This window comes from Tauraco erythrolophus, chromosome 5, assembly GCF_009769465.1.
Source record: "Tauraco erythrolophus isolate bTauEry1 chromosome 5, bTauEry1.pri, whole genome shotgun sequence".
Classification (NCBI taxonomy): Eukaryota; Metazoa; Chordata; class Aves; order Musophagiformes; family Musophagidae; genus Tauraco; species Tauraco erythrolophus.
In genome coordinates this window covers 61,781,866-61,795,802 of record NC_141469.1, presented here as the reverse complement: position 1 = coordinate 61,795,802, position 13,937 = coordinate 61,781,866, and the positions used below count along the sequence as shown (strand labels likewise).

Sequence of the window (13,937 nt, the reverse complement as noted above, 5' to 3'; positions counted from 1 at the left end):
GTTTGTTTTTTAAACATTTTTCTTCTACAGATATTTTTAATGGATGAATAACTGATTTTGACAAAATTATAAGCAATTCTCACTGTTATTTTCTGGTTCTCATCTGCACATTTTTCTAAAGTTTCCTTCAAACATGTATTTCAAGGTTGAAATATTCTATGCCTGGTGTCGATTGCTTTGTAAATATTTAGATGCCTATAAAAAGCTGGTTTACTTTCTGATGTGCTCTGAATTGATTTACTGGTAACAGTGAGGGAGGAGATTTCCATAGTTTTACAAGAAACACAAAAAGAAGATTCTCTAACAAATTGATTCATTTTTTGAAACTTTGCTTTGTAAAGAAATCCATTAACTATCAGAACATACTCAGTTTGAAGAAGATGGGTTTGCATTGATGTAAGATTGGATTTTCCCTGAAGATTTTATAATTTATCTTTTTGGTACTCCCTTACAAACCAATTATACTGCATTTTTGTATTTCTAAATCTTCTTTAGAATGTTGATGGTTTTGTAGCATTGTGCTGCTTAAAGTTGTTAGCATTAGTTATTTTATATATTCTTCAGGCAAGACTCATTTTTTTAGTCAAAAAGACTTCTGAAGTCCTACAGAGAGCATTGGATCTTATCTGCGATTTAACAGCAGAGAATTTCCTATTTAGTTTTACAATCTTCAGATCGGAATTACTTTTTCTCAAAATATATATGCTTGCATTTTCACATTCTCAAAGTTTTCCCTTCTTTCATTTTTCTTTTCAGTGGTGTTTCTAACACTTTGACATACTGTCTGGAAATATAGCTAAGATATCGATTTTGTATTTAAACATGATTGCAGATAAATAATCTGACTTTAAAACTACTTTTTTTTTTTTTAAATGGAGTAGATATCTTCATTAAATACTGTTGCCTCATGAGTTCTTCAGACTGTGTTCATGTCACATAAATATTCAATTCAATAACATAAAATATGAAAAGCAATCAATTCTATCATGACCTATTCCCTGCCAACGTAGGCAGGTCCTCGTAGTAAATTTTCCAGGTATTTTGCTTCCAAATTGCTGACAACCTATTAATAAAAAACCTTATCCATCTCTAAAGGTTTTCAGTGATGACAAGTTTTCTATACACAGAAAAAGATAAAACCCAGCTGGGAAAACAGTGCACTATACAAATAGTTTACATTTTTCACATTGCCAAGACTGAGATTTTTGTTCAGGAAGTTTGCATAGTCTATACTTGGGAACAAGATAGTAAAGCTTAAATTAGAAAGCAGAAATAATATTCTTATAACTTCTCTAAACAGATGTGTCACCCAAAGTGAATGCTTGGCTGTCAAAAATAAGAACACATGTTCTTTACTGTTTTGTTCTTAACTGGGCTTGAGAAGTTTATGAAAGAATCAAGGGTTAGGGACCTTCCTTTCTCATTTGTTGTCTTGCCAAGCAATGAAAGTCAATAATGTGGCTTTTAATTAGCCAGGGGATTCTAAAAATGTGATCTTAAAAGTTCTTCAGCTGAAAGAAGTATTGATAAAAATACTCTGGTTTGCCAAGTCTAACCAGTTTAGCTTGAATGCTAATCATAACGTGTAAATAAAAGGATACAAGCAGTGAGGGGATAAATTTATAAGTTTCCCTTCTTCTTCCTTGGCAAGCAATACCAAAAAACATTTACAATGGTAACTATGAATTTATAAAACCTCAGCAGGAAGTTGCAGTTAATACAAAGAACAAAAATCTGTATATGGTTTCTGTGGATTTGGGGTGATAGTAACTTCAAGTGGGAGAACTGAAAAACAAGCAGGTTAGAAACCATTGGGAGTGGATAAAGGACACATCTTTGACCATAAAATTGTGAATTTATGATAATGCCACTGACATTCACAGGTTTAAATGACTATAAAGATAGTAAGATGTCTAGATGCAGTGAAAAAGAATAAAGTGGCCAGATAAGAACAAGGTTCAGGGTAAACTGTGATCGTCTGATGAAGCATTCAAGTTAAAACTGAGAAGGATTATCTGAACCTGGGGGAAATAAAGCTGTCATCCTGAACAATTGGTTCATCATAGAAAGGTAAAGCCCATGGAAGAAGCATAACAGCTCCCACAGTCAAGCACACTTTGGAAATGTATGACAGCACATTTTGAGAAAACAGTTTCATTACAAAAAAATACTTATTGACTGAGCTTACATGCCAAGGAAAAATTCTGTCCTCAATGTGAAAGACACACTTACAGCACAATCTGAAGCAAAAAATATTTTGTCCAGTTTATCACCTACAATAAAATTTCTGTCAGCGAGCAGCAAGACCAAGAGAAGCTGAGAAGCTGCTGGCAAGGCATATTACAATGTCTGGCACACTCCTCTATTAAAGAAGCGATGAACACTGCAGTCAAGAAAAGGAATGTGTATAAAACACATGGTATGTTATGCGAGAAGAGGAATGATCAGATGAAACAATGATTTTTTTAAGTGTGATATCTTTGAGTGAGAAAATCTGGAAGTATAAAATAAAGGAAAACAAAAACCTGGCCAAGTTACAAAAATAAGACAGAGCAAAAGCAGAGTCAGCATCTAGAAATATATAGTAAAATAATTTCTGAGCTCACTGCAAAAGATTTCTAAAAGTATAACAAATAAAAAAAAAATTGCATTCTTCTTTTTAAAAATCCATATGTGTATTAACAGTGTAGTTGGGAGAGTAATGGAATAAAGACGAGAGATCCTCTTAACCACTCAGCTGAGTTCTGAAGTATTGTTAGGTCTTGTCCTTATTTCAAGAAAAAGCACAGAAGATTACAAGGAACTCAGTTCTCTAAAAAAAATACAAATACTGGTCTAGCATCCAGAGATAAGATGACTTCCCGAAACCTATATAATCATAAATATGTCTTGTTTTATTTACTAACTCCAGCAGTGTTTAGATAGCAAATGTTATTCATAGAATCATAGAATCATAGAATGGTTAGGGCTGGAAGGGACCTTCGAAGGTCATCTAGTCCAACCCCCCTGCAAGGAACAGGGATATCTCCAACTAGATCAGGTTGCTCAGGGCCTTGTCCAACCTGGCCTTGAACGTCTCCAGGGATGGAGCATCCACCACCTCTCTGGGCAACCTGTTCCAGTGTTCTACCACTCTCATAGTAAAAAATTTTTTCCTAATATCCAACCTGAACCTACCTCCCTCTATTTTAAAACCATTACCCCTTGTCCTATCATAACTGGCCCTCCTGAACAGCCTCTCCCCATCTTTCCTGTAGGCCCCCTTGAGGTACTGGAAGACCGCTATAAGGTCACCCCGGAGCCTCCTCTTCTCCAGGCTGAACAGCCCCAACTCTTTCAGCCTGTCCTCATAGGAAAGGTGCTCCAGCCCTCTTATCATCTTCGTGGCCCTCCTCTGGACCCTCTCCAACTGGTCCATGTCCTTCTTATGTTGGGGGCTCCAGAACTGGACGCAGTACTCCAAGTGAGGTCTCACAAGGGCAGAGTAGAGGGGGAGAATCACCTCCCTCGACCTGCTGGCCACACTCCTCTTGATGCAGCCCAGGACGCGGTTGGCCTTCTGGGCCGCAAGAGCACATTGCCGGCTCATATTGAGCTTCTCGTCCACCAGTACTCCCAAGTCCTTCTCCTCAGGGCTGCTCTCGATCCAATCACCACCCAGTCTGTATTTATGCCTGGGATTGCCACGACCCAGATGTAGGACCTTGCATTTGGCCTGGTTAAACTTCATGAGGTTGGTACGGGCCCACCTCTCCAGCCTGTCAAGGTCCCTCTGGATGGCATCCCTCCCTTCCAGCGTGTCAACGGCACCACACAGCTTGGTGTCATCGGCGAACTTGCTGAGGGTGCACTCCATGCCACTGTCCACGTCACCAACAAAGATGTTGAAGAGGGCCGGGCCCAACACGGACCCCTGAGGGACGCCACTCGTGACCGGTCTCCACTTGGACATTGAGCCGTTGACCACTACTCTCTGAGTGCGGCCATTGAGCCAATTCCTTATCCACCGAGTGGTCCATCCATCAAACCCATGACTCTCTAATTTAGAGAGAAGAATGTCGTGCGGGACAGTGTCAAAAGCTTTGCACAAGTCCAGGTAGATGACATCCATTGGTCGACCCTTGTCCACCGATGCTGTCACCCCATCGTAAAAGGCCACCAAGTTGGTCAGGCACGATCTGCCTTTGGTGAAGCCATGTTGGCTGTCACCCACCACCTCCTTGCTCTCCATGTGCCTTAGCATGGTTCCCAGGAGAATCTGCTCCATGACCTTGCCAGGCACAGAGGTGAGGCTGACCGGTCTGTAGTTGCCCGGGTCCTCCTTGTTCCCCGTTTTAAAAATGGGGGTTATGTTCCCTCTCTTCCAGTCATCGGGGACCTCGCCAGACCGCCACGACTTCTCGAATACAATAGCCAGTGGCTTGGCAACTTCATCCGCCAGTTCCTTCAGGACCCGCGGATGGATCTCATCAGGTCCCATGGACTTGTGCACCTTCAAGTTCCTCAGATGTTCTCGAACCTGGTCTTCAAGTACAGTGGGCGGTGGTTCATCCTCACAGTCCCTGCTAGTTCTTTCCACAGCTTGGGTGGTAAGACAAGAGGCTTTACCATTGAAGACTGAGGCAAAAAATCCATTAAGTACCTCAGCCTTCTCTATGTCCCGGGTAACTAGAGCACCAGTATCCTTCCGGAGGGGGCCTACATTCTCTTTGGACTTCCTTTTGTCCCCTACATACCTATAGAAGCATTTCTTGTTGCTTTTTATATCCCTTGCCAAATTCAATTCCTTCAGGGCTTTAGCCTTCCTCACTTGATCCCTGGTCACTCTTACAGCTTCTCTGTATTCCTCCCAGGCTATCTGTCTCCGCTTCCACCCTCTGTAGGCTAACCTCTTCATTTTCAGTTGGTCCAGGAGCTCCTTGCTCATCCACGCCGGCCTCCTGGTCTTTTTGCCCGACTTGTTCTTCGTCGGGATGCACCTCTGCTGAGCTTGGAGAAGGTGCTCCTTGAATGTGGACCAACTTTCCTGGGCCCCTTGTCCCTCCAGGGCCACCTCCCACGGCACTTTGCCCATCAGGTGCTTCAAGAGGCCGAAGTCCGCCTTCTTGAAGTCTAGGGTACAGAGCTTGCTGAATGGTTTCCTTGCTGCCCCATGGATCTTGAACTCCACTGTGTCGTGGTCACTGCAGCCAAGGCTGTCCTTAAGTTTCACCTCACCCACCAGTCCCTCCCTGTTGGTGAGCACAAGGTCGAGCATGGCACCCCTCCTTGTCGGCTCCTCTATCATCTGCAGGAGGAAGTTGTCATCCACGCATTCCAGGAACCTCCTGGACTGCCTGTGCCCTGCTGTATTGTCTCTCCAACAGATGTCAGGGTGATTGAAGTCCCCCATGAGGACCAGGGCTTGTGACCGCGAGGCTGCTCCTATCTGGCTATAAAGCGCCTCATCTGCTCTGTCCTCCTGGCCAGGTGGCCTGTAACAGACCCCTACCGTAACATCCCCTATCCGTCTCCGTCCTCTAATCTTGACCCATAAGCTCTCTGTCAGCTCCTCCTCCGACCCCAGGCGAAGCTCCACGCATTCCAGCCGGTTGCTGACATAGAGAGCAACACCCCCTCCTCGTCTCCCCTTCCTGTCCTTTCTAAAAAGCTTATACCCCTCCATGTTGACACTCCAGTCATAGGAGTCGTCCCACCACGTCTCCGTGATGCCAATAAGGTCGTAGCCCTGCTCATGTGCACGCATCTCCAGCTCATCCTGTTTATTCACCTAAACTCCAATTAAAGAGGTCAAGCAAGATACATCCTACTAAACTTAGATATATATTATCTTATATATCTGAAGTGCTTAATATAAAAGACCTAACTTAAAAGACTTGAGATTATTCTCTCTGCAGAAAATAGGACAATCACTTGCAGAAAAATTCAGCTTATCTGAGAAAGTCTCTCTAACCCTTTCTCTGACAACTGAAGGAATGTAGGCCCTTCTCTTGGCAAACTTAGTGGCATTTCTAAATAGGTGGGATACTTTTGTGTCACAATATATTCCCTTTGAAACTAACTTCTCCATCAGCTTCTGGGTCATTTGTGGCAATAATTCATGATTCTGTTTTTTAACCATGCAGTCTGAAACGTCAGACCGCCATACGAATCTCACCTTCCTCATTTCCCATGTCAGTGCCTGAAACTACTTACAGCACTCGCTATTTAACATGTATGGGGTTTTGTTAGACACTTTACTTATTTAAAATTGGTTTAAGGGATTCTAGACCCATAAGTACACCTGCTGTCTTGGAGAGAAGGCTCTTTCCCTCTCATAAAATAAGAACCAGTGGTATGAAGCACTCTGCATTCCTCAGACACAGCAGTATTCAATCAGAAGGAAGGCCTCTCTCTGTCAGCTCAGCATTTTGCTACCAGAATATCCAGATATGGTATCTGATTTTCAGCCATGAGATCTTCATTCATAGTGTTCAGAAATGATGCATCTGTTCTGGGTGGGAAAGCCAGCTAAGCCTGCACTGAACACTGTTCCTCTTGGTACACAAAGAATCAAATGTCAATACGATGCAGTTTCACTGCCTCTGGAACAACTGATCTGGTAAGGACAAGATGAAGTGACAAGTTCACATGCCTTACAGATGGTTTTTAAAAACATTTGTAAAGCTTCCGTGGTTTTTCTTGCAAAATAAAATCTGGAAATATTTTGAAAACTTCAAGTTTTAGTTTAAGCACACGAGAAGCATGGGTTGAATAGTACATAGGTATTAAGATAGCCAAAATAATCATCAAAGGCAGAAAAATCCCTTTCACTCATTACAATTAAAGGTTCCTAAATAATAAAGATACAGAAGATATATTAATGCAACTTAGAATATAAAACAGCTTTCTCTAGAACCTGACCATGTATCTTTTAAAAGGTGAAATACAAAGAAATAGAAATACAACTTCTAGGATGAAATCTTTATCCAACGTTTTCTGATGAAATAAAAAGAACTGCTTTCCCATTTCATAGCATAAATTTTTAATGAGTAACACTTTTCAAGGAAAAAAAGCCTCATTTCTGTTTCTTTGTTCATTTTTAGTGCCACTGTAAGCAGACATTCTAAAACAAGGTATAAACGAGGCTTTCCATGATCAAGCAAGCTGAATATAAATAGGAAGGGTTTTAAATCACAGATATACAAACAGTGTCACAATTGGCTTCAGACCTGTCTCACCTTCTTCACTAATCATGCTGCAGCACAATTAGATATAACTGTTTATTTAATTCTCTAAAAGCATGTTCAGGCATTGAAAAATGAAAACTAAAACCACAGCCATCTCTCCTCTCTCCTGGCATTATTATTCTGGTTTTGTTTTTTTTTTTTCCTCAGTAAATTAATTCTGAAAACCCTGCCAACGGAACTCTTCACTGTCGTTTTCCCAGGCCCTCTCTCAGATCTGAGAGTGTACACTCCACAACAGCACCATCATGACTTGGATGCTAAGCCTCTGAATGCTCATATAGGCTGATTAATCAACTATACAATCACTGGAAAGGTTAGGTTGGGCTATTTCTTTTTCTATTACTTCAGTGGAAAAAAATTCCTTTTGCCCACATAGAGCGAGAAAGTGAGCGAGTCACAGTGAAGGAGGGAGGTCAGGAAGGGCACATGAAAAGTTTCTGTAGATGCCAGCTTTTAAAAAGCCTGCTTTTCAAAGAATATTTTGATAAAAAAGAAAAAAAAAATTTACTTTTCAGATTTCCAATGAGAAATATAGCTTGACCATACAAAGTTAAAATGAGCTTTTCCTCCTGGAAAGTTTTTGCTGATTTTTTTTCCTCCATTTTCCTATTAGCAGAAAGACTTCATTTTCGAACTGTAACACACTAAACTGATATTTAGAAAAACATCAGCAAATTTTATGTGAAATCATAGTAACAACTGGATTTTTACAAAATGTATTTTTGATGTGGAGCCATTTTTGTCATTTGAATTCTTAAAAAGAACGAATATCTTATGTGTACATTTCTCTTAGTATTAAGGTTTTGCTAAAAGAAACCAACTGTTTAGTCTTTGGCAGCTTAGATTTTAATATCTACAAAATTAATATCTCAAAATTTTATACAGGGAAGATTTCTTGCAACATGTAGTATCATCTACTCCTCTTTAACAGTGTTCTCTCATTTTAGTAATTGCACATAAAATTTCATACAGCAAATTTGCATAGCACTAGAACACTCAGGGCTTGACACACGAAAGTACTGATTAGGTTCTATTTACCTCTCCAGTCATCTTTTTGTTGTTCTTAGAATTTATTTCTTCATATCATTGCATGATGTAGGGAACAAAATAAACTATAAACGTATCATTTCAGGACTGAAATATTTTCTAATTCTAAAATTTTTCTTTAAATGTAAACTATTCTTTGTCCCCTAAGAATTTTGAATATGAGATAATCGAAATAAATCTAGTCAAAAAGAGTCTCATGTTTTAATTAACAAAAATGCTGCATATACTATCTTACTCTCAAACACAGAAGAAAAAGCCAGAATAATAATCCAAAATAGCTCCAGACATTTGTATAGCAATCTTACTAATATATCATCGGAATAAGACAAGGAATCAACCTGCAGATTATTCTTTTTTTTTCCCCAGGGAAAATAAAAAGGTTCCACTAACTTCAAGAATAATAACAGCAATGTATTTAACTCAAAATAATTGACAGTTTATTTGAATTGTGATCATAAACAGTGTACAGCCTTAACCTTAGCTGCACAATGTATTATCAACACAAGGTTTCTTAAAGTAAAATACAAAGATTACAAATTACTGATGAGGAAAGTCAAATTTTGAAGGAATTAATTTAATGAATCATTAATAATGACAGTGATATTAACCATGGAATAGATGCCTAACTGTTCATTTCTTCTAGATATGTACTACAGACTTACAGTTTACACTGTAAGGGCATCAAAACTGTGAGAGGACGCAGCGTTGCTCTGCTGCAATATTGAGGGCAGGCATATGTGTAAGCTGTGAAGAAAAAAATAATGTTCTGAAAAATTTGCTACTCTGTACAGAATTTGAACTAGCTTAGCAGGTTCTCAGTGAATATGGATTAGAGATTTCTTCCCAGGAGATGAAAGCACTGTTTGTATAAGCAATGATTGTTCTTTATTTAAAATGTTCCCAGTCTTTATTTATATATTTATTTTAAGGCTTTAAAACAATTCTTAGTCAAAGTGCAAAAATCATACAATGTCATTTGACAGGAACAACAGAAAATAAGACTAAAAAGTAGCATTACTGTGGAGCATGTTACATCTATGTTGGGATGGCATACACGCCATATTCCCGAATTTCCAATGTGTAGATTATCTGTGTTGAACTTAACCTTAAATGTCAGGATATCCAAAGTCTTAAATGTAATTGGAAGATACTCTCTACTGCTGATATTTGTTCCTAGTCTGTATTCCAGCTTAACAAATGTTGACATTTGTAGGAGGGTACAATGGGAAACCTTCCTTTGGCTATTGTTTTATATATCAGTTATTGTAAATATAGTATAACATTAAGTGTACCTTAACATCAAGATCTACCTGGCTGTATTTAATCTTTTATTTTTCATCAGAAAATGTAATTTGTTGATACTGATGGTGTTTGCAGAAATACTCAACTCCAGCAGCCACCAAGTGTCCAGGCCTCTTACCTTAGATGCAGCAGAGCCAAATACCAAAAAAAAAAAAAGTTAGTTACTTACCTAACATTGAATAGAGAACTTAAAATAATCCCAGTTCAAAAAGTCAGATATTTTAGTATAATAAATGCCCTTTTAAGTTCCAGTAGAAATCAGAACTTTTTGAATCTAGGTTTTCCAGGGTCCTAATGAATGGTATCTCCAAACCAGAGATAACATAGGAGCAAATAATGGGCTGTTTGCCATTTAAAAACAAAACAAAACCTGATGACAGGTCTCAGCTTGTCCAAAAGAGGAACTGGCAAGATTTCTAAAACAACAGGGAAAATAACAGTAAGAAAAGTATTTCTTGCCCAATACAGCTGAAGGCATTACACACCTCTAGTCCTGTCCCAAACAGCTTATGTTGCTGAGAGAATAAGCTTTCCCATTCAACTGGTGGAATTAATTGCTCCAAGTAGCAAGAGTTACTGAGTGATTAACCAATATAGAGAACATTTCTAACACTCTATTCTCCTTCGCTATGATTTTTAACCACTAAACTGAAGTATTAGAAAATATTAAAGAAACAACAAAAGAACAAGAAAATAAACATCACAATGCACAACAAATATACATAACATTGAAATTGTTGTAAGTACAATTCTTAACCACTTACCCAGGCACTGACACATCTGCCACAAGTGGTGATTTTGAAATCCCCATAGAGATCCTTGATGGCACCAGTTGTAAAGAATCCCTCCACCATCAGCAAAATGCCATATACAAAGAATGCAGCTGCTACACCATATATCACGTACTTGAAGATGTCAATCCTGTATAGGAAGAGCAAGAATTATTTACCCGCATAAATATTTAAAGCTAAGTCTGAAATTTCAGGGTGAGATAATCAGACTCACTAAGCTTCAAAGTTTTTTACACTGGAGTCAGCTTAAGTGCTGATGTGCTATTATGACAGCTGAAGCTGAGGACAGAAGTGAACTTTGGAATAAAATACCATTGATATAAGAAACACTGGGACATTTAATTTAATAAAATGTAAAAATGGATCTGCATAGGTAAGACAGCACAGTTTGTCAGAATAATTTAAAAGTCAGTTAATTTTGATTTTACTTTTTTCCTCTGTGGCAAAGTAAAAAAGAGAAAGGAAATAAGAATCTGACACATTTCCTGAGTAACACATTGTATCCAGCACTTAGGTTATAGAAAAGATATTTTGCCACAATCTTCAATAAATGTTTCCATATGTAGAAGTAGTCCTCAAGCTGCAATGTCAATCTGTGCTATCTTCTCCTCATTATTATTTTCCCACTTATTCTCCAATGGACAAAATGTCTGACACAGAATAATAAAGTCATCAAGAGAGATCCCTAACTTCAAACCAGCACCATGTTTTTATGAAAGTAATAGGATTAGACCATCTGGTGGTCTTCTATAATGGGGCTTTAAAAACATTATTTGACAGGCACAAAGCCCAAGAAATGGAAGGATGGCTTACAGTGTAACATTCAGAGCTCTAGAAGGCTCAATTTATTACAAAGAAGATTGCCCGGATTGTTGTGTGGTTGTCCTGCCCAGCACTGTCTAGAAGCTCAACAGTGGCTCAGGAAGACTCTGCTTCCTGAATATTCTCTCATGACTAGGGTTTATAAAAAGATGTTTGAAAGCACTTCTCTGCTCTAAGTGCTTTGCTTAAACTTGGAAACATTCTTAATGACCATTGCCTTGGATCAACATGTTTCAATGCTTCCTACTTGGACTTCTCTAAAAAACTAGCCACAGGAAGCTTCCAGTTTATCTATATAAAAAAGTAGGAGTTCTGTAACTCTTTAGAAAATGGTAATATACAGGTTTAAGATGTTAGTAAGTTCCAGGCTTATTGTCCAGGTTGAGACAGCAACAGCTTATAATAAAGTAGAACAAAAAATAAGCCAGAGAACCATTAAGATCTGCAAGATGATATTTGACATCCACCAAACAACTACGCAAACTGGATGTTTCTCAAGACACAAATATTAATACTTTTATTGTTTTGAAAAGAAATATTTAATTATAACATTTCTTTAGGATCACACTTTTGATCCTCACTCAAGAGACAACTCTCCATAAACGCTTTACATGTACAATACAATAACAAAGCTCAAAAAAACCATTAAAATCTCATAGAATCATAGAATGGTTTGGGTTGGAAAGGATCTTCAAGATCATCTAGTTTCAAATCCCCAGCCATGGGCAGGGACACCTTCCACTAGATCAGGTTGCTCAAAGCCTCATCCAACCTGCCCTTGAACACTTCCAGTGATGGGGCATCCACAGCTTCTTTGGGTAACATTTCCAGTGCCTCATCACTCTCAGAGTGAAGAATTTCTTCCTTAGATCAAATCAAAATCTACCTTCTTTCACTTTAGAGCCATTGCCCCTTGTCCTATCACTACACACCCTTGTAAAAAGTCATAGAATCATGGAATGGTTAGAGTTGGAAGGGACCTCAAAGATCATCTAGTTCCAATCCCCCCTGCCATGGGCAGGGAAACCACTACACCAGGTTGCCCAAAGACTCATCCAACCTGGCCTTGAACACTTCCAGGGATAGGACATCTACAACTTCTCTGGGCAACCTGTTCCACTGCCTCACCACCTTCAATGTAAAAAATTTCTTCCTTATATCTAATCGAAATCTCCCCTCTTTCAATTTAAAGCCATTGCCCCTTGTCCTGTCACTACATGCCCTTGTGAAAAGTCCCTCTCCAGCTTTCCTGTAGGCCCCCTTTAGGTACTGGAAGGCTGCAATAAGATCACCCCGGAGCCTTCTCTTCTCCAGGCTGAATGGCCCCAACTCTCTCAGCCTGTATGCATAGGAGAGGTGTTCTAGCCCTCGGATCATCTTCATGGCCCTCCTCTGGACCCTCTTCAGCAGCTCCATGTCCTTCTTGTGTTGGGGACTCCAGAGCTGAACGCAGTATTCCAGGTGGGGTCTCACGAGAGCAGAGTAGAGGGGCAGAATCACCTTCCTCAACCTGCTGGCCACACTTCTTTTGATGCAGCCCAGGATATGGTTGGCTTTCTGGGCTGCCAGTGCACGTTGCTGGTGCATGTTGAGCTTCTCATCAACCAACACTCCCAAGTCCTTTTCCTCAGGGCTGCTCTCAATCCATTCTCCACCCAGCCTGTACTTGTGCTTGGGATTGCCCCGACCTATGTGGAGGACCTTGCACTTGGCCTTGTTGAATTTCATGAGGTTCATAAAGGCCCACTCCTCAAGCCTGTCGAGGTCCCTGTGGATGGTAATCCCCTTCCCTTCAGCATGTCAACCACACCACATGGTTTGGTGTAATCAACAAACTTGCTGAGGATGCACTCGATCCCACTGTTCATGTCGCTGACAAAGATGTTAAACAGCACTGGCCCCGGTACTAGCCCCTGAGGAATGCAAATCATCACTGGCCTCCACTTGAACATCGAGCCTTTGACCACAACTCTTTGAGTGTGACCATCCAGCCAATTCCTTGGTGGAGTGGTCCATCCATCAAATCTATGTTTCTCCAGTTTAGAGACAAGGATGTCCTGTTGGACAGTATCAAATGCTTTGCCCAAGTCAAGGTAGATGATGTCAATTGCTCTTCCCTTATCCATCAACTCTGTAACTCCATCATAGAAGGTCACCAAATTTGACAGGCATGATTTGCCCTTAGTGAAGCCATGTTGGCTGTCACCTATCACCTCCTTTTTTTTCCCCCTGTGTCTTAGCATAATTTCTAGGAGGATCTGCTCCTCCTGCACATCTGGGCACAGATGTGAGACTGACTGGCCTGTAGTTCCCTGTATCTTCCTTTTTTCCCTTTTTAAAAATGGGGGTTATGTTTCTCCTTTTCCAGTTAGTGAGAACGTCACCAGACTGCCATGACTTCTCAAATATGATGGACAGTTGCTTAGCAACTTCATCTGCTAGTTCCCTCAGGACCTGCGGATGCACCTCATCGGGTCCCATGGACTTGTGTACCATCAGGTTCCTTAAATGATCTTCAGTTTGGATGCTATTCAAGAGATTCAAAGTCAGGTTCAAGTTTGCAGTTGATATTTCAGATGTATCACTGTCTACAACTTCACTGAATGTGTCTTAAGCTTGCATTAGTCTCATGAAAACATATTTAAACTTAGATCCAATTGGGGGTGTGAGAAGTATTATAAATTAATGCTTCTGACACCTATTTTAGCATTTTTCAGAATGTAATAACTGAAAGGTTCTGAGAACA

At 39.9% G+C, this 13,937-nt stretch overlaps 1 protein-coding gene across 1 annotated transcript in view; it reads right to left on the bottom strand.

Moving 5' to 3' along the window:
- Positions 1 to 10,432, bottom strand: part of GPM6A (glycoprotein M6A) — a 32,137-nt gene extending 21,705 nt beyond the window's left edge. The window contains exon 1 of the mRNA XM_086611585.1: positions 10,343 to 10,432. Within this exon, the coding sequence (XP_086467711.1) occupies positions 10,343 to 10,432 (90 nt within the window). The remainder of the gene's footprint in view (positions 1 to 10,342) is intronic.
- Between the last annotated feature and the right edge of the window lie 3,505 nt (positions 10,433 to 13,937).